The following is a 21,707-nucleotide window of genomic DNA, read 5'->3' on the forward strand; positions in this document are numbered from 1 at the left end:
TACTAAAAACGTTTTATCAGTTATGTTTACTGGCAAATAATAAAACGAAACATTGTCTGAATCGTTTCTGAAAATGTAAGCTATCTAAATGTTCTATGAAATACATGAAAAGGAGAACATTTGAAAAAATAAAACAACAACTGAGATCATTGGTCCAAAAACAAGTGCATACATTGATGTCTCTTCTTTAGGCTAAAAATTAATTTCCAATTTAATTAGAAAATCAATGCGCAATGCTCTATTCTGTGAAGTAAATCTAACAACTGATCAAACTAACAAAAACGACATTTTTAAAGAATAAGACAAGGATATATCAAAGACACACAAGAAGCACAATTTTAAAAAAGAAATTTTGTCTAACCTATCCAATCAGCTCTAGTTGGCATTGAGTCATGTACGCTTGTAAATCTCGTTCTCATTTTATTTTCCTAAACAACATGTCTTCTAGCCAATTTTGTGTTCATTGTGTCGTTAAGGGACTGTACACCAGATTTGCACCAAAAAAGTTTTTTTTTTCTGTAACGAATCTTTGGACAATTATTTAATAAAATGTTTTACTCTATGATATCCAAATTGTAAAAACCCCCCATCAAACTGTAAAAATAGAATCAATTCGGAGACCGGGTTCGAACCGGGGTCGCCAAAATTGCAGTCAAGTGCTGCATATATTCATACGTTGAAAACCATACACCATACAAATAATTAAACCTTAATATATATTCAGTCGAATTTAATATATAAATCCATGATCCCTATTGGAAGTTAAGACGGATGTTCGTTTATTCGGTGGACGGACACCTAACACCGGTCGCTTAGAGGTCAAACACGATGGGGAGTGGGGAACGGTCTGTGATGATGAATTCGACAACGCAAGTGCCAAGGTCGTCTGCAAAATGATAGGGTTTACTGACGACAGGTATTAATGTTTATTTGTTTCAATTCAATGAACGATCTGACGACAAAGTATCATTTAGAGCTCTTTCGGATTAAATTTTATTTTCGAAACAGGTAATAACGCTTATTTCGAAAACTTTCGTCTTAATCGAATACTTGAGGGAGAAATAGTTTAACATATTAAACTAAGTTTACTGACGGTTTAAAGTACGAACGTTTCGGGAATTTTATAGTCGTATGCAGATGGATCCGACAGAAATATTTTACACATTAAGTTAACGCTCTTGTGTAAATAATAAGGACAACTGTAATTAATTTTCTATCATCACTTTAATGTGTGTTTGTTTTCCTATTTCAAGCTATTTTTAACTTTATTGTTTAAGACATGCAAGGTTTATTCCGGCATCGGTGTACGGCCCTGGGGCGGGAACGATATGGCTTGATGACATCAAGTGCTTTGGAAACGAAACCGACATTTCCGACTGCCAACACAGCGAATGGGGAAAAAGTGACTGCAACCATGACGAGGACATATCAGTTGACTGCCGTAAGATTTGTGAACGGATATTTCTGGCTTGCTATGTACAATTATTTTTATAAGCCTGTAGCTCGTTTATAGAAATGAAATACCGTTCATCTTCTGTCTTGCTGCCACCATTGGAGTGGTACAACGATGTCACCATTGCATACAAGTCAAGAACTTTTTATAAGTTTGTTGTTTTCCATTAACATGATATATATATATATAATGTATGTCTACGTTGGGTCAACCACTCAGAATAAAATGGTATTCGATATAAGTTATGCCTAAAAGTAAGAAATTAGACGAGCGTAAGCAGCAGCGTTTAGTAGAATTTTACCAAAAAAAATATTTTAAGTTGTGATGATAAAAAAAATCAAATTTATACATTGTAGAAACACCCACTCGCCTGTTTGGTGGAAATGCGCACAAAGGTCGAGTTGAAGTCCAAATAGACGGAGAATGGAACTCACTTTGTAAAGACACCTTCAGAACGGCTGAGGCCAAGGTGGTCTGCTCAATGCTTGGCTTCAGTGCCAGGTTGGAGCAGTATTTTATATATGTTAAGAAGTAAAAAACTTTATTTTAATGACATAAATAGATAATTAAATGTGTAGTATCTGTGTCTAACAGTTGCCCCTTCAGGTAGATATATGTTATCTATATAACTAAACTACAACATGCCAAGCTCATTAAGTAAACCTTGTTGAGGTTGTTTATGAACTTTCGATATTCTTTAGTGGTGCAGAATTATATACTTCGAGTTCCTCACAGTCCATGGTTTCGACAACATCGTACGTGTGTAAAGGCGAGGAACAAGACTTGAGCATGTGTAATATGGTCGAAACTAACTGTTCATCAAGGATCTCTGCTGGCATCAATTGCAGTAAGATAGATTTTACGAACTGTTAGCGTTGAAAAATTAGCGTACTTTCAGTGCGAGGTGACTTCTCTCCATTTTATTTACTTTTTGATAAGAAATGTTGGTTTCGGATAGGAGTTTTCCTTGTAAACAAGAACATACCATGGCATAGCATCGTGTCAACTAGCGTAGTTATCATACCTTTCACAGACTTTATACAGTGAGTGACATTGACGTCAAAACAAACACAGAAACTGTGACAAAATTTTGATAAAAGGCGTGTATATTATTATATGTACTTATACACTTATCATTATACTCGCATATTCGTAACATTGAATTTCAGAAACGCCTATTCGCCTGGCCAATGGCACTGGTCCGCATTCTGGCAGAGTAGAACTTAAATACAGAGGACAATGGGGAACGATATGTGACGACAATTTTGACGACATGGAGGCCAAAGTGATATGCAACATGCTTGGATTTAGCGGGAAGTCGGTATTCTTATTGTTTGTTCGTATAACTATAAGTATTAAACAATAGACAGTAATATATTTAGACACCATTTTAAGTTTTTAACATTTAATATTTAGATTATATTGATTCAATAAAGTATAGGTTAAAATATGAACATTCTGCTACATGTAATTTTATACAATATATTTGACATTATAATGCAGAAACGCCAAAGCGCACTTTGGTGCCTATTACGGCGAAGGTCAAGGTAATATCGTCGTTGACGAGCTGCGTTGCGTTGGAACCGAAGAAGATATTTCTGAATGCAAATCAAGCGATTGGCTCTCACAAACGGACTGCAATCACAACGAGGATGCTGCTGTTGAATGTTGTAAGTCTTTTTACATTGAAATCGGCGAAGTAAATTAGGTCATCTAGTAAACTAGTTTTAAAAATGCATATGCATGAAGTATTTGTGTATTGAAAATACGCTTTTGTAGAGTGATGTTGATATTGTGATACAAGAGGTAAGGGTGCGATACCTCTTGGTTCTTAAACGTGCTCGGTGTAAAGCACCGATAATCGGAATACAACTTTCCTGGGTTGAACCAGTACTGAGTACACCATTTTCCCAGTTCTGCCCTTTTAATGCCGAGTGCAAGGCTAGGGAGCTACTGGTACAATATTTAAACGTCTTACGGTTTAACGCGGACGGGGTTTGAACCCCCCCCCCAACCTTTCGCACCCGAAGCGAACGCACTATCATTCACACCGCTGTGTAAGCTAACGGACCATTCGGATATTCTATTCGACTCTATATCCACGGTGTTTTCATATAACACTGACCAGTTTCAATAGTTTAACTCGTTTGTCTGTCTGACAAAGGTATTGATATAGTCTAGGTGTCATCAGTGTGCAAAACCTTTGACTATAGTTTAAGGAAAGATCAAATAATAACCCCCCGCCGAATCGAAGATTTCATGGTCAAATATTCAAGAAACTTAAATAGAAAGTGTTTCTTGATGAAATCTTGGACCTATTTAAAACTGGGTCCAATATGATTGAAAATTAGGTCACAAGGTCAAACCTTATATTTTTTTGTCCGGAATGGAAATGATTGGTCGGATTATGCTCAAACTTGGTCTTGATTTACCCCTTGATGAAATATGGACTGCTTGTAAAAGTGGGGCATATGGGGTCAAAAATTAGATCACTAGGTCAAATTTTAGAAAAATCTTTGAAACACATTAGGGCAATATGTATGGTCTCATATTAATGAAACTTGATCAGATTGTTTTCCTTGATAAACTCTTGCATATGTTTTAAACTTGGTCACATGTGATTAAAAATTAGGTCACTAGGTCAATTTTTTTCAAAATTCTTGTCCAAAACTATTTTATGGTGGTGATTGGTCTGATTAAGTTCAAACATGGTCAGAATGTTCTCTTAGGTTAAATTTAGACTGTGTTTTAAAGGTGGGTTAATGGGTCAAAAACTAGGCCACTAGGTCATATCTTACAGAAATCTTTGGAAAACTCTAGAGGCTCTATTTTTCATGAAACTTAATCAGAATGCCTCGATGAAATCTTGGAATAGTTTGAAACTAGTAGGTCATGTGGGGTCAAAATTGATGTCACTGTGTCAAATCTTAAAAAAGTCCTTGTGGGCACTCTAGAGGCTGTATTTATTGCATATATCTGGACCAATCTTCATGAAACTTGATCAGAATGTTTGCCTTGATGAAATCTTAGATAAGTTTGGAACAGAGTAGCATGGAGTCATAAACTAGGTTTCTTAGTCAATTCTAAATGTTATATATATATATGCAATATTTGTTTTTCTTTGAATCAGTTACATTCAAACTCAAACTATATATATGTCATCGACAATTGCTTTCCATTCCTTGACTTAGCCCAATCAGGCGGGGGATATCAATTCAAACAATTTGCTTGTTGAATATACACTTACATATGTTGCAAACTTCATGTGTCTCTCGAAGCAATATAGTAATTTGATAATTGCTAATAATATTCATTTTTTTAATTTCGCTTGGAACCATATAAACCATTTTATCATTTAAACATGTTTTCGAAATTAGCTCACCTAACCAAGAGTTTTTTTATATAATAGTCAAGAGTGTTATATTTATTAGAAACTTTCAAGTCATCCATGGAAGTGTGATGGGAGTTTTCTGCGAACAATTAAAAAAAGGTGGCTTGATCGAAACATAAAACGAAAAGTTCAATTGATATATTCTTATATGAATAAGTTTGAAAGCTTCAATGTGCAAAATAACCAGACTTTCATTTCGAAGCAAAATAATGGTGGAAATAAGCTGTTATATATTTCCATATTTATGCGAAAAAATATTTTCAGTCTCGGAACTACGTCTTCAGGATGGTCCTGCCGACTTTGTTGGTCGCCTTGAAATTCTAAATGGAACTAATTGGGAAACGGTGTGCTCTGACGGTGTCGATAATCATACTGCTCTAGTGATTTGCAACACTCTTGGATTTCAAAGAGGGTAACTTGAGTTTGAAAGAATGGCATCATGAACACAAATTGTTTGTTAATTATGTCCATCAATAAACAATAATTAATTAACCCAAATTGGAGTCTTACATATTAAATACAACACACACGATAAATGTGTGTATGCCTCTTGGCAGGGATTTCGTTTCAATGTTAGACTACTAGGTGTTTTATTGTAGTTTCCAGTGTCTGTTCCATGTATTACGAAATGCACATTATGTATACTTCTAGCGAACTTGGTTCTATTTCTTTATTTAAACAGAAATATCTCAGTTTACACCGACGGCCGATATGGGAATGGAACACTAAAACAAAATGGTTATCAGTGCGTAGGAAATGAAACGGACATCGCAAACTGCAAATATACCGATATTGCCGATTCCTGCACATCTGACATTGGAATAAATTGCTGTATGTCATAGGCTAAAAATATAAATGCAGCTTGAAATTCTCTATTGGTATAATTGTGTAGGTGCACTTGTTCTCTGCAAAATCCACTAGCGAACTGATGAACAGTAAATTACATTTGTTTAAAGAAGTACATCCCTTTCAAAGCAAGAGAGTTTGTTTATCATTGCATTGTTGTTTGCAGTTTCAAGATCTCCAGTTCGTATAAAAGGAGGTCAAACTTTCATGTCTGGCCTTGTTGAAGTATACTTAAATGGCCAATGGTATGGTATAAAAAAATCCTATTTCAGTACAGAGGATGCTATGGTTCTCTGCACTAGTCTTGGATTCCCTACTAAGCAAGTTTGAATGTCTTTCTTTGTATTGTTATTAATCTCTACTAAGCTGTTTAGAAGTTATTTCATAATTATGCCCATATTCGAGGAAATAATGTACTGTCTAACTAATCAATTATTGAATTGCTGAATAAAAATGTTTTGTTTCTTATTTAAGTACCTTTAAATAAATACATTTTATATAGAAACCCATCGTTTCGACAAGCCTATAGGCGTTATTCATTTGTAACTCCTGGAAGATGCATCGGTAGTCTCGGTTGCCATGGTAACGAAACAGACATCACTGAGTGTATTCCAACCAGCGGAATGTGGTATACAGGAAGTTGCAATAGTGTCTATGAATACGTCGGAATCAACTGTGGTATGTCTAATTGTATTACAAATTGCCCATTTGTATAACCAGAAAACAATACAATGATCGTTATAAACCAAGTACGGAAATAAGTGCCCGTGTAGGGTATTCTAAAGGTTCTAATGGCAACTTGCATATCTCGTAGAAGTAAAACATTAAAAAACTGTTAAGCATAATTTGATTTCAAATAAAATCACACCAATTCTTAATCTTAATTCTAAAACACATTTTATTGTATGTGTGTATATGCTTCGCTCCAACTTGATATCTACGCATTTCATGAATGAATTGTTTCCAATTATTGCCTAATGAGCATATTTATAACCGAACCACTACAAGCAGGTACAGATCTAAAAATGAATATTTTTGTAAGTTAGAAATATTAGTTATAGATTTATTTGACTGCAAATATTATGTTGATGTCAGTGACATGGAAGAAGGTCAAACACGCACATCTTCAGAAACAAAATACGTTAAGACACATTTTCAATTGTCGTATTTCAGTTATAAAAATAGCTCATGCAAAACCATGTAGATTTAATTGACAATGTTTGACGATTCTAGACTAGATAAGCTATCAAAGGACTAGATAACTCAAGTAATCAGTAATACACAGTTATCTGAATGCAAAAGCGTTTAAAAAGATCTTAAACATTTGCGTTTCAATTACTGCACGTATTAATCTTAGGGAGGAATACAATGTATCGCTTGACCGATGGCAATTCTATCAAGTCTGGTCGAGTCGAGGCTCTCTACAATGGCACATGGTTTGGAATATGCACGAATAGCAATTTTACAACGTTTGAAGCAAACATGATATGCAACAAAATCGGTTTTACTCAAAGGCACGTATAAAACGTCTTTACTATTTACTTAGTATATTTTTTCTGTAAGTCAGTAAGTTACGTTTCTTTTATATTTGTGGTTAAATACAATACACATGTATCCAGGGGCCAGATTTTATGAATAATTCTGGACCTTTTTTAGTTAATGCAATACACATATGAACTTATTTTTACCGGAAATATCACTATAATTAACGGCAGTATTGCTTCTGTAGTGGATACGTTTTGTCACCGAGCTACACGATGAAAAGTCCATCGATAAATGGCCTTATATGTGATGGAAATGAAAAGGACCTCTCCGACTGCAATTCCAATACTTGGGGACAAGAAATGTCTTGCTCAAATGTTCAAATCTCCTGCAGTATGTCATTTAAGATTTTTGTTTTACTTATTCTTACCTTTTTATTTTCAATACAATACACTCGGCTGATTTAAATATAATTTACGAATAGTAAGTTACTTTCAGTGAACAAAGTAAGTGTTATATTATTCTTTTCATTTTCCACTGAATTTTACTTTCTAAAGACTAACATATGTTTCAAAATTTGTGTCTAATATACTTTTAAGGACTGTAAGCATCGGTATAACTTTTTTAATAGTTATTATGCAAGCGAACCAAAAGTAATGAAAGTTATGTGTAATGGTTTTCACCAGACAGTACTGTTCGTTTGTTGAACGGGACAAGTGAACGATCCGGACGAGTTGAAGTTTTTCACCAGGGGGAATGGGGAACTATTTGTGCAGATGATTTCGACAATGATGATGCCGATGTTGTATGCAGGAAAGCCGGAATACGTTTATGGTAAACTTAAAATTCATTTTCATGTAATTACCGAACAAAAACTACATTTTTTACAATAGCATCAAAAGCATTGTTTTACTTTATTTGGAAAAAGGCAAACTGCAAAAACTCTTTTTTGATAGAACTATGACAAATATAGTATATGGATACCTTTAGATGCAAAGCAGCAGAGAGGTTAAATGGATGAGTAAGCAAGTTAATGCCAATAATTACTTAACATGTTTTAGGAACGCATCTGTTTTAACTGGCTCGACGTTTGGAAGAGGAAACCTATCGAACATTATCAACAGCACTAACTGCACCGGACAGGAGTGGGACTTGTCAGCTTGTAAATCATCACCTTGGCAAGAATCTTCATGCAACGGCACTGATGTAGCTTCTGTTAACTGCAAGGTTTTAAGTATGTAGTGTTTAAGGTTTAAGCATAAAGAAATAAAGATATGTTAGACATAGACATGTTAGAAAAAACAAAAGGAAGTGTGAACTTGAACACGCTCTTAGAACTTTAGATCTATGAACTATTACCTACATGCTGATGGTCACGAACCTTAATGTTATCTGTTTATATTCACAGATGTTGATCTTACTGAATATAAGAACGCTGTAAAAATTGTTCAATACAAGGTTGAATATTTCAGAAAAAAAATGTTTATAATTGAATAGCTAAACCGTTACTGCATTGCACATAGGGGTAATTTCGATCCCAAAACACGGTTCCGTAAAGTAAATCCAACAATTGATCAAACTATGAAAAGAGTCATTTTTTTCTGAATAACCCTCACAATTTTAAAGAATAAGACGAGGATATATCAAAGATACGCAAGTAAGACAATTTTAGAAAATAAATTTTGTCTAATCTATCCAATCAACTCCAGCTGGCATTGAGTCATGTACGCTTGTATATTTCGTTCCCATTTTAGTATCCTAAACAACATGTCTTCTAGCCAGTTTTGTGTTCATTGTGTCTTAAGGGACTATACACCAGATTGGCACCAAAAGTATTTTTCTGTAACGAATCTCAGGACAATTACTTAATAAAATGTTTTACTCTTTGATATCAAAATTGTAAAAAAATCACACCAAACTGTTAAACTAAAATCAATTCGGAGACCGGGTTCGAACCGGGGTCGCCAAAATTGCAGTCAAGTGCTGCATCCACTGTCCACGAAGACTATTAGCTATATACCTAACTTTTTAATATCACGTGATAACATCAACTGGCCAATCACGCATAAGGAATGTATTCTACTAGGTAGACATACCAAGTAAACGTTTTTAATGGGTAATACGAACACACTGCGAAAAATAAATGAATTGTATACTATGTGGTACTTCAATTAGTAAGTTTCAATGCATTGTACACATCGATACCAAGTTTATGTCAGTTTTCGGCTATTTTTTTCTTTTTTTCGCTATTTCATCATACGGAGTACAGCCCCTTTAAGTCTCATTAATTTCATTTAGTTTTACTCCGACAAGGGAGCGAACCGATTGAAGTCATGATATAGTTTGTTACCCTTCAACGTGACCTGATGATGCTACGTTTTTTATATTATATGTTAAAAAATATGCAAATGAGGTGTAACAATTATAAATATGAATTGTTTTCATTTCCAGATTCTGAAATTCGTCTCGTTGGAGGAACAACTAATTTTGATGGCGAGGTTGAAATAAAATATAAAAATATCTGGAGAAAAATTGGATCATTCTACGACAAGACAACTGTTGATGGGATATGTTCATTCCTTGGCTTCAACTTCTCAAGGTAATATTAACCGTTTCATATGCGTTAATATGCACCTTGTAATTAATGGAAACTGGACATGATTCGAGTTGAGTAATCGCAAACGCTCGTCTGATTTCTTCATTCGAAAAGTGGGCATAACCCAACAACTATTTTTGCCAGAGTTATGGGCCTTTCTGTACTAATGAACTATAAGTATACGATTCATATGTTTCAAACAATGTTCATGTAGTGTTAAATATGTAATTGTTAGTCTAACTATTATTCCTGCTGACGATTACGGCACACAAATTTATGCATGAAGCGAAAGAGCGATGACGCGTCTGGATTTGATCAATAACACAAGCGTTAATGCCTCTTAAATAATGAAAAAATAGCTATCAATGTATGTTTAGTCTTTGGTTAATATATTTACTATTAGCCCCCGCCAAACCGAAGGTTTAGATATAAATTTAGCGTTTAGCCGTCCGTGAATATGTCCGTTTGTATGTTTCTCCAACTGTCCGGAGCCATAACTATGTTACTTTAGACATAAAGTTGTGAAACCTATGTCAAATGTGTATTAACAGTAGGAATAATATCTTACTATATATTTGGTTATTGTGGATGTTGTACATTTACAAACATATAGTCCGAATGTTGTCATATTACTTCGAGAATGTAGTTGTATAATCCTATTCTGACACAAGAATACGGACATCGTTATGTTTTTGATATGGTATGATTCACATGGCGTGCAATCCATTGCTCTGAAAAACGCATATTTAGTTTGTACATATGTATTTATTGCATATCTACTTTAAAGAAGAATGAAGATATTAAATTGAATTGATTTGAACTGGAGAGTAAAGTGTTAAAAAGTAATGAAACTTTTTAAACTTTAATGAAACTGTTTAAATCGGTTCAGTAACACAACAATTATTGCCTTTTTATTAATAAATAAATATATGTAAGTCAAGAGTTATTCAGGGTCGGCAGCGATGCAAAAGTCAGATTTCTAATCAAAAAGTATTTATGCGTACCCTGAAATGTCTTAATGCGTAAGAAATATGTTTGTGTGATCAAATTTATCGGAACTGCCCAATCAACAATGATGTCAAACAATGATGTGTGTACCACCAAAGTGCGGTAATATATGCGCATGATTTCTAGTTTGATATGTACATCAGAGTTATCGCCCTCAATTTAACTGTATGAAGCGACTATCAATGTATACTATGAAGAAATTATGAGGTGCCATCATAACCCCATACTTAAGTTTAAAGCTAATTCATATTCATCATTACGCTTTTTTTAAATACACTACTCCTTGCGGAGCTGGGCTTATATTTGAGTCTTAAAATCGATGGTTCTTTAACAATGAAGCCTTGTGCGTCCGTTGTGGCAACTTTCGATATTGCCTGTTTTTATTATAATTCTTTATCATCATTGTTTTATCCTAATAACTGTTAAAATTATTATTATTATTATTATTATTATAGTGATGCCGCGTATACAAACACAAGACACTATGGCGACTCATACCTTTTTCGCAATCTTCAATGCCGGGGCGATGAATCAGATATATCCCTCTGTCGTTCTTCGGATTGGGGACTCAATTATGTCAGTGAAGACTCGTACTCTGCTGGCGTGAACTGCTGTACGTATTTATTTTTGATGAACCACCATTATGACTATCTTAGAATAGATATACTGCCAACTTTTCCACATCGCATCACAACACCATGTTGGACATAATGATGATCTTATCAGGCACATGGATTGACGTTATAAAGGCGTCGATTTCCGACGTCGGATGACTGTCTGGTATATTGTCAAATATACGCTTAAAAGTATGTTTCCGACGTCTATCCGTCTAGTATTGACCGATTATCAATATTCGAATTTTATCTAACTTATTTTTCTGACCAAATATCGACTGGTTTCCGGCTTAACCTTACCATTTTGTAACCGACAATTTGCGGCCAATTTACGATCAATAGTTGTATTCCATTTCGATTGTTTTCATTTAAGGTCAAGTAATGTTGATCATCTAGCTATTTTCTCTTGCCAACCTATTAAGTATGAATTCTACACTACATACTCACGATCACATCGTAAGGTACTTATGTAAACGTACACAACGAGGACCGTATTCATAATGCTTTCGAATAAAAAAATTCAACTTAGTGAACACATTCTAATATTTAATAACGAATATTTTAAATACCGTCTATGTTTGATCAAATTTATTTGTATGCCATGCTCATTTTCAATATATATATTTGGTATTGAAAAGTTATTTCTTTCATTTTATTCGACTTAGAACAAAACCATTTGTTCATCAAGTAACATAAAGCTGAACAAATACGGTCTCAGGACAATTACTGACTGATATCGTGGAGGTTAATTTTATCAACACTTATATTTATGCGAAAAGCTACAGAAACTAGCTCAGTAGCAAAAGGTTTAAAAATAAACCCGGTTTAATGGCACTTGGTAAACGCCAAAGATATAGAACATAAAATCAAAATTAAGAAACATGAAAGAACAGGAAAAAACTCCACATGCAGCACAGTGCATACATACTATATATAAAACACTATGTATGTTTATCATGGATTGTTAGGAACAGCATAGAACGGTCAGTAAAATATTATTTACTGGGGGTTAAACCAGTTTATGTACACAAACCTCACTCTTATCCCAACAATACTAAATAAAGATAAAACGCAAAAGGTAAATCTTATCAAAGTATGCATTAACTTGAGGAAACTTAACAATAACACAAATAATAATAAACCTATAGGTAAACCCAAAGTACTTCTATGATTGGAGATCCCAACTCCATCTGCAGACGGAGGTATACAATTCAGAGCACCTAATGCAAAACATTTCAAAAATACGATGCAGTCATTGGTTGAAACTATGAACATCAAACACAGTCTGCCCTATAAAATATTTCGACCAAGTGTTCGATTTTAGATGCTTAACAACTAAACTATCAAAACTGTATATCAACTGAACTTCCAACAATGTTTACATTGTGTACGTTATACAACGTCTTTTATTTCATTACAATAAATAGCAAGTGACGTTATATTTGTTGCCTCGGTAAGTCGTCATCCTTAATATTTGTTACTTGTATTGAGTAAACAGTTTTCGCTCCGTTCCGGTTAGGGTAAGCGACCGTTTTTCAACGGTACAATACGTATGCAAAGAGGAACACATTTAATATACCATTACATTATATCATATGTAACTACACTTCACTACACATGTACACGTGTGCACAATTTGTTTTAAATAATTTGCACTGTACAACGTTTGGTTTCTTCAGGATTAGGATTATTATTATTATTAATAACATTCAGCGATACAATGCGAACGCACGTGAGAACGCGTTCGTTTCAGAGACAATAATTTATTAAATTAGATTACTAAATATGCTCATTATATATCTAGCTTTACACTTATCGCCTTTGACTGTTTTACCAGATTAACAATACAATGGACCTATGGAAATGAACACGTGCATGCATTAAATCGTACCTATTTTATGTAATGAACCAAAAACATTTTTTATCTTTATGTAACAATCGATTCAAACTCAAAATGACCTTCAGGCCTTAATGGCATACACCAAAGCCGAGGACCGAATCAGAGTTTTAAGGAGTGAGCACAAAAGTTTACATTCTTATGTTTGCTCCGAACATTTATCCGATGTCAATGACGCCATGTGCCTGGTGGTTTAATCTCAGTTTTGTACTTAAATATTAAATAAATATAATACATAATTAACCTGTCGCTGCTGCCATTTCAGTGTCTCCTATTCAGCTCGACGGTGGATTGACGAAGTATATGGGATATGTCAAACTAACAAAAGATGGGTGTACTAGTTATCTTTGCGCTGAAGATCTTACAGCTGAAAACGAAGTTGTCATGTGTAACATGCTAGGCTACTCATTTGCGACGTAGGTTTTGTTTTATTTTCATGTAATGTTCTGTCGGTACCTGATGTATTTTTTATAATCCACTAAAAGGTAAATTAAAAAGATATGTATGAAACATAGTTATATATTTAGGGTTGTTATATGTCAAATTTCCATATTTCAGGCAACACGTGATCTCTAGTATAGACGTTTTGAAACCGTCGTTTTCAACGCCTGTTTATATACAAAACATCACGTGCGCTGGAAATGAACAAGATTACCAAATGTGTCAATTAGCGGATTTTCAGTCATCCGAACTTTCCTGTGCTAGTGGAAAAAATGCTTTTGTCAGATGCAGTATGATTTATGATCTTTTTTCAAAATACTTGCATTTATTTCATTCATATAATCTACGTATAATAATACGAGAATACCTAAACTGACTGACTTGAGTTTAACCAATAACCGTCAATTTTGACTTTAAAATGAAGAGGAACTAGTTCACCATCTGCAAGTACCATCAATAGGTTGCGAACTACTTTCTGGTTTGTGCATGACTTCTTTTTGTGCACTTCATCACATTAATGTCTACACTTGACATGCTAAAAAACGTGTTTAAAAGAAAAATGAAATCTTAACTTACACATGTAAAGAGAAAGTTCTTAAATACCTAACGCACTCAACTGCATCACTCACACTTACGTTTAGCTAGACGTCTAAGTTCATGTATAGATTGACGTCTAACTTTTTGATTATCAAGAATATTCATACTTTATCTTGAATTTGTTTTGTGTTTTAGATACGCCTGTAAGACTAGCCGAGATGACAGATAAAGTCACTGGTATTCCCGAGGTTTACCAAAACGGCACGTGGAACCGGATGTGTTACAGTGATAGAAAAATCACAAATATAAACAATGCTCAAGTACTCTGTTTCATGATGGGGTTTAGTAGCAGGTAACAACTTAATTTGTCTTTTAAAATAACATATTATTTACACATAAACATATGTTATCATCAATTTGAAAGTTGTTATTTAAATAAAATGCAACTCGTTTTTGAAACACATTAGCTCAATTATATTTTGTAGTACTGTTGAAAATCTTAGTCTCAACGTCTACCTTAGTTGTGTGTTTGTTATAGTTCTGTGAGTACATGGAATGCATCAGGAAGCGATAACATAGAAAAGATGTCCGTGACATGTCGAAGTGGATTGGAAGATGACATTTCCACTTGCTCAACGGATAACTTGACCTGTGCTGAAGTACTATCAATCTCTTGTCGTAAGTTCTAATGAAGCAGATATTTGTTTAAATTCAGGTGTGTAAGTCTACATATTTTGAAGTTATTTAGGAAATGGAAGAGACCGAAGTGTAGGGCGAAGCTTGAAGGAGGCTTCTATTTTCTGTAGAAATCATGTTAAAGGGTGCAATTATTTGTGGACCAATACGAACATTATTTTATTCAAATTAAGGCGTCGCAGCAAACAAATTCAGAAGGTGGCTTAAGAAATATATTACCATCATGGATAATATATTTCTGTCTGAGCTCTGAAAATTTCTAAAAACGCGGGATCTATCTATGCTATAAACGTGTTATCAGTTATGTTAACTGGTAAAATAATGAAACAAAACTTTGACTAAATTGTTTCTCAAAATTTAAGCTATCAAAATGTTCAATGAAATACATGAAAAGGAGAACATTTGAAAAAAGAAAACAACAACTGAGATCATTGGTCCAAAAATAAGTGCATACATTGATGTCTTCTTTAGGCTAAAAGTTAAATCCCAAATCAATTAGAAAATCAATGCACTATGCTTTGTAAACTTAGAGACAAAACGTAAATTTAAGTATTGTAATAAATATAAGTGTTAACAATGTTTGTTTATTCTCCTTCGTAACTAACGAATTACTTCCAGTATTATGCTTTTGTATCAAATGAAAAGACTGTTCGTAAAAACACTCATATTTAAACTTGATATATGAATCTACCGTAATATAAATAATTACTTAATTTCTGTAGAGTGTGTGTTTGCCATTGCTATTTTTACATGCATAAATTTGTTATCTTAATTAGCAACGCATCTTGAGCTGCAACACGGGCGAACAAAATATATGGGTCAAATAAGTGCTGTCATTGGAAGAGGAAAGGACTATATTTACAACGTGGACTCGGCTATAACAATAGCAACAGTTTGCAAAATATTAGATATGAATTTTACCAGGTAAACTTTTTATTTAATTAAGGATGCTTAACGCGCTTGTCCTTAATGAAGCAATTATTCATAGTTTTGCATATGTGCCTTCACGTGCATAGTAGATAATAAAACTATAAAAATGAAATTAATAGACTATTTCTGTTTTCTTTCACAATGTTGTTTTTGGCCAACATGTTGCAATATTCCAGCAAACCAACTCAGAACTGATCTGAAATTTAGAGGAAGCATGTACAATATTTTCTCATGATATTCTTGAACGCGTTTAAGTATTCCCAGCTTAAAACGAGTTATGTGGAGAAAAATAAACATGTTTCTTTGCGAGGGATCGTACCTTATGAGTAGGCAATCGATACTGTCCTTAACACAAGCGTCCTCTAACATTGCTATACGTTTGTTTGGTAAACGTATATGTAGATGTTTTTTTATTGTAAACATAAAAAAAAACATTTACACAGACGTAGCCATATTATAGATACTTTCAAATACATGCATTAAAGCTTTCGGTAAAAATTCGGTGGAAGCAACCTCGAAAAATAATGTAGACCCCCCCGTAAATTTTTCAAAAATATCCGATGCGATTTTAGTAAGTGATAAGGGAGGAAACTCATAACGAATACCCTGATTTTGTAACGCCTAGTCTGAACAAAATGCTGAAAAGTAATCAAAATGAGTGCAAAATTTGAAGTTGATTTTTCTTAAAATTGAAATTCCGACGTTGTTCCCCTTATAAAAAAGGTTATCATAACTCATGAACTAGAGAAAAGGTGAGCATATACAACGTCAGGGGTTAATAACAAAATGTCGTATTTCACTGACTATTATGAATTAGCCACCGGAAAACATGTGCATTTTATAAAACTTGTCTTTCATTTGTATTCAGCGTCGGAAATATAGAAATACCATCTACTGCTGAGAATTTTCGAAAGCAGAATATTATTTCTTTTGGGGGAAGTATTCATCAACTGAAATGTTCTGGAGATGAAAGCGATATAGTCGAATGCACTAGAACTTTAGCAACAGTTTCTTCGACAAACTATGGAATAAATTGTCGTATGTTTATTTTATTATTCAACGAATTCAAGTAGACTTGTGTTCACGTTCTATAAATTATTTTCTATTCAAATTAGAAATCCAAATCAAATGGAGTATTATTAAATTTCTTTTAGAAACTCCAATTCGATTTTTAAATGGCCAAAAACATATACACGGAGTACTGCAGACGAGAATCAATAGTACCTGGTATCCAGTATGCTTTGACGGATTCGACGAAAATGCTGCATTTGTTATATGCCGCATGGCCGGTCATTATCACACAAGGTAAACAATATGTCATATGTCATATGCACACTAGTGCTGCTAATAAACTACACATTTATTCGTACACTACTAAACTTAGTTAATACTAGATATTTCTAGAATTCAAGCCGTTATTTTATCCTAACTATTTATATGTCTTGAATGGTTCGTCCATGAATCAGTGCACACATGCTATTTTATAAATACATTTTTGCAGGGACGCCACGTTTTCTTATAAAGAAAGCAATGATTCGTCTGTGTTGGGAAAATGGCAATGTACTGGAGACGAGGTCGATATATCGCGATGCGTTTCGTACAACGAATCTGTTGGCTCATGTTCCTCACGGAAGATAATACAAGTTGATTGCAGTACGTAACAAAATAGCCTTCCTAACTAAACCTACCTGCCTATAGCTACCTTCAAACCTACCTACCCCAACCTACCTACCTACACCATAACTTCCACCCTAGCTGACAGCCATAAAACATAGCCGTTGTGGGGATCTAACTAACGACCTCTTAGGTATGTGGCGGACACCTATAATACTAGGCCACTCTGACCCTTACATTTCACCCTCAACTGCAACAAGTTTGAGTATATTTGAATGTGTTAATGGGTTGAACACATTTTACTAAGTTGTAATTAATAAAAAATCTTTTGAAATTTGAAACCTATTTAAAAGTAATACATACTTGTGTAATGAGGATCCAGGATATCTAATAAAAATGAAGTGGCTTTGTAATATTATCTTTTGAAATAAGAGGATATTGAAACAAATTGTCCGCAATTAACACTACATAATTGCATGGAAAGTATCGAGCTTTGCGACACCTGACACTATATCTATTAGTGGAACACCTTTTGTGTGAATGAAATACTTTATAACAAAGATTTTGGTGACATTGTTATCGTTTTGTTACTGCATACTTAAAACATCTATAATGTATGACTATGCATTTAATATGCTTGCTTAAGGTTAGACCTACACCTATTATTCACAGATCCAGTTTTGGTTCTTCAAATATACTTATGGCGATGTATTGAACTATATGTCGTCCATGTTGCATTAATCTACTCTTTTTTTCTTTGGTTCATTATTATTATCCTATATATATATATACTTTTGTAAAAAAAAATACAGGGGCATTAGTGCGTATTATTGATGGGCCTTCTCCAACCAAAGGGCGTGTAGAGGTGTTCTACGGTGGTCATTGGGGACCAGTGTGTAGTAGCAGTGTGTTATCCAATATGACTAACATCATATGTAGTTCTGCAGGCTATAGATACACGTACGTTATGTTAATGATTATATTTTTGATAAAGCTGCATATAAACATTTGCTAGGGCCCAACATATTGGCAACCTTCTTTATTGTTTGATAAGTATTCAGGAATGTTATGCAGAGGTTTACGCCACAAGTATTTCATGCAATAATATTATTTTTTAAATATTATTTGAACGTTTGTTCTATTCTTTTTCAGATATGGTACCATAAAGAGTGCTAACACATACACTAATAAAACATTCGACAACTATACCGTAACAAATCTTAATTGCACGGGTTATGAAGATGAAATTACAGAATGTAAGTCAGACGAATGGACAGTTGGGTCGTGTGGAAATAACTATCCCCTAGAAGTTGAATGCAGTAAGTAATTTATTCGACAAATGTTTGTTCAGAAAAAGTGTTTAAACCGCAGTATTTGGATGATCTTCTTTGAAGACCCACATGCCACAAAAATATTTTTTAATAATGGGTAATTAATACATTACAAGCAAATCGTCTTGTTTTACAGAGACTGACGTTCAATTAGTTTCCGGCGTGAATAAATTTTTTGGACGTATTCAGCTTACCTTTCGGGATATTTACGGCGATAAGTATGGCAGCGTATGTGCCGAACATTTTGATTCTAACGATGCAGATACTATATGCGGCTTGGTTGGAGCACCAACTAAGGGGTAAAAGCTCTTTGTTAAACCCAATTTAAAATGCGATGTTAACTAAAACAGGCCACACTACATAAGAAACTTAATGTTTGATACCTTTTCCGGTCATAACTGGAAAAAATCCTAATTATCCACTATTTATCCAACACTTTTATAATTGCAAATAACAATTTAATAAGAGGAACTAATGTGTATTTTAAACAAAATATTTGTTTTTGATTTGAGTGCCATTGCATTTTAGGAGCGCTCTCATTTTCGCCAATAACAAGTATGGCATGAATGGAGGCTATGCTATAGAAAACTTAGAATGCATCGGTAACGAAGAAGATATCCAAGAATGCAAGTCGTTACCATGGTTCTCGGAAAATAAGACATGCCACTCTTCAAATTCATCAGTATCAATAAATTGTAGTAAGGAACTTTTAAAAACATATAACACTAGATAAAATCACCGTTCGTTATTGAAATTGCTTGATGAATTTCATTGTGACTTGATTTTGGGTATTTTAAGTAATGTCTTTTCGTTGAACAGGACCGTACACACCTATTCGTTTGACCGGTGGTACTAATTCGTCGGGTGTGGTAGAAGCATGGTTTGATAGAAGTTGGATTAGAATTTGCAGTAGTGATTTTAGTTACAATGAGGCAGCTGTCATTTGCAGGCGCTTAAACTACACAGTTGGGTACTTATTTCAAATTATCCTATGCGTGTCAAATTCAATGAAATAGTTCACCTTAGATAGGATTTGGTTTGAAAAAAAGTATGTGAGGTTTGGCTATTGGAACCAAATTTTCTCGCAATGAAATACCTACTATGAAAGTAGGTGTATAATGTATATACATAATGTATATGTACATTTTTAAGAATAAATGCGTCCCGGGTTACGGTTACAGTTAATCTTTCTGTGAAGTTCAAATGTTAACCGGTTTATGTATATATAATGTGTTTTAAACCACTTAAATTGTAGTTCATTCCGTTTTATAGTGAGCCAGGCATCCATTACTATGGAACCGGCTACATTTACGGTTTACAATGCAAGGGAACAGAAACAGATATTTCACAATGTACTAGTTCGGCACAATGGTTACCTAATTCATGTTATTACTCAGCCACCGTACGGTGCAGCCGTAAGTATAATACATGTATATTGTACTTTCGTTCAATTTCGTTTAAAATACCTTACGGTAGCATAAAAGCTTAGTGACTGATAGCGAATGTAATTCATAAAAGCATGAAAATCAACTATTGACTTTAGATTTTTGTTTGAGGTTTACAAAAATAAGTTCAAAATTAAAGCTCAATATGTTATTAAAATATTTTACAATAACACGACATCAAATTATTCATTTCTTTTTTATCAAAAACATATCTCAACAAAATAACCCTACTTTGGATTAGAAAGGAAGTACAAATAAAATTTTGCGTAATAAACTAAACAATTTATTTGGCCTTGCCAAAAAACTCTTTCTCAAACCATACGAATGTTGTACAACTAGCGCAGTGGTTAGCGGGTATGCTGGCCGGCCTGGGCGTATGAGTTTGGTTTGTGGTCATTGCTGAGTTTGTCTCTGTCAATTATACCCCTTAGAAGAGGGGTTATATTGCTTTGCACACGTCGGTCGACCCGTAAGTCGATAGACCAAAGTGGTCTGAGTGATATCTCGACAATGCCTGGACCCATCGATCTCAAACCTGATTTGGAAGTTTTAGGTGACCAGAAGATGACTTCTATTGTTTTTTGAGATCATCAGCTCAAAGGTCAAGGTTACAGTGAACTTGAATAAAAAAAGGTTTGATCGAATGATAACTCAACAATGCCTGTACCTATGGTCCTAAAACTTGACTTGGAGGTTTGGCGTGACCAGTAGATGACCCCTATTGATCTTGAGTTAATCAAGTTACAGTGACATTGAACGTGAAAAGCTTTTCCCAGTATTAATTGACAATGCCTGGGCATGTTGTCCTCAAACTTAATACAAAGGGCGACCTTACCAGTAGGTCAGCCCATTGATATTGAGTTCATCTTGTCAAGGTCACAGTGACCTTAAAGGCAAAACGTTTGTCCGAGTGGTGAATTAACAATGCTTGCCCCCATGACTCTCAAACTAGATATGAAGGTTGGGTATCACCATCAGATGGCCCTTATTAATCTTATGGTTATCAGGTCAAATCAGGTGGCATTTCAGTATATGGATATTTGATTCAATCATCTAAATATTCATGAAAACAAGGCGCTCAGTGGGGTATAATGCTTGGCAGTTATTTGTTGTTTTTATTGTATTTCGGTACATAATATAATAATAGAAGTGACATGGTAAAATTCTGATTAAGGTTTTGCATATAAGCACAAGTAATACCCTCAGTAAATACTTCAATGTATTGCAATGCAACTTAAGACAAGTTTTTCCAATCATCAAAACTATTTAATATATTGAGTAAGATAACTGTATCTAGCATATCATGTGTATAGTGGCCTTTTAGTTTTCGTCTTAGACATTCTGGTTAAGATTGTGCAAGTTAACACATACAAATTAATATATCAGCAACTTCTAAATGTTTGAAGTTTACTGATTAATTTATATT

General features: G+C 34.2%; 1 protein-coding gene across 1 annotated transcript in view; it reads left to right on the forward strand.

Moving 5' to 3' along the window:
- Positions 1–808: 808 nt before the first annotated feature.
- LOC128205550 (scavenger receptor cysteine-rich type 1 protein M160-like) overlaps positions 809–21,707 on the forward strand; it is a 37,963-nt gene continuing 17,064 nt past the window's right edge. Inside the window, exons 1-29 of the mRNA XM_052907283.1 lie at positions 809–916; positions 1,278–1,441; positions 1,810–1,954; positions 2,155–2,300; positions 2,623–2,770; positions 2,957–3,123; positions 5,109–5,256; positions 5,527–5,675; positions 5,857–5,940; positions 6,213–6,368; positions 7,048–7,204; positions 7,420–7,565; positions 7,859–8,006; positions 8,234–8,406; positions 9,624–9,771; positions 11,232–11,389; positions 13,553–13,703; positions 13,846–14,018; positions 14,461–14,617; positions 14,804–14,943; positions 15,738–15,853; positions 17,099–17,196; positions 17,393–17,544; positions 18,318–18,465; positions 18,658–18,824; positions 18,973–19,135; positions 19,365–19,534; positions 19,656–19,806; positions 20,109–20,188. Of these exons, the coding sequence (XP_052763243.1) occupies positions 894–916; positions 1,278–1,441; positions 1,810–1,954; positions 2,155–2,300; positions 2,623–2,770; positions 2,957–3,123; positions 5,109–5,256; positions 5,527–5,675; positions 5,857–5,940; positions 6,213–6,368; positions 7,048–7,204; positions 7,420–7,565; positions 7,859–8,006; positions 8,234–8,406; positions 9,624–9,771; positions 11,232–11,389; positions 13,553–13,703; positions 13,846–14,018; positions 14,461–14,617; positions 14,804–14,943; positions 15,738–15,853; positions 17,099–17,196; positions 17,393–17,544; positions 18,318–18,465; positions 18,658–18,824; positions 18,973–19,135; positions 19,365–19,534; positions 19,656–19,806; positions 20,109–20,188 (4,126 nt within the window). The 5' untranslated portion in view covers positions 809–893. The remainder of the gene's footprint in view (positions 917–1,277; positions 1,442–1,809; positions 1,955–2,154; positions 2,301–2,622; positions 2,771–2,956; positions 3,124–5,108; positions 5,257–5,526; positions 5,676–5,856; positions 5,941–6,212; positions 6,369–7,047; positions 7,205–7,419; positions 7,566–7,858; positions 8,007–8,233; positions 8,407–9,623; positions 9,772–11,231; positions 11,390–13,552; positions 13,704–13,845; positions 14,019–14,460; positions 14,618–14,803; positions 14,944–15,737; positions 15,854–17,098; positions 17,197–17,392; positions 17,545–18,317; positions 18,466–18,657; positions 18,825–18,972; positions 19,136–19,364; positions 19,535–19,655; positions 19,807–20,108; positions 20,189–21,707) is intronic.

This window comes from Mya arenaria, chromosome 2, assembly GCF_026914265.1.
Source record: "Mya arenaria isolate MELC-2E11 chromosome 2, ASM2691426v1".
Taxonomy (NCBI): domain Eukaryota; kingdom Metazoa; phylum Mollusca; class Bivalvia; order Myida; family Myidae; genus Mya; species Mya arenaria.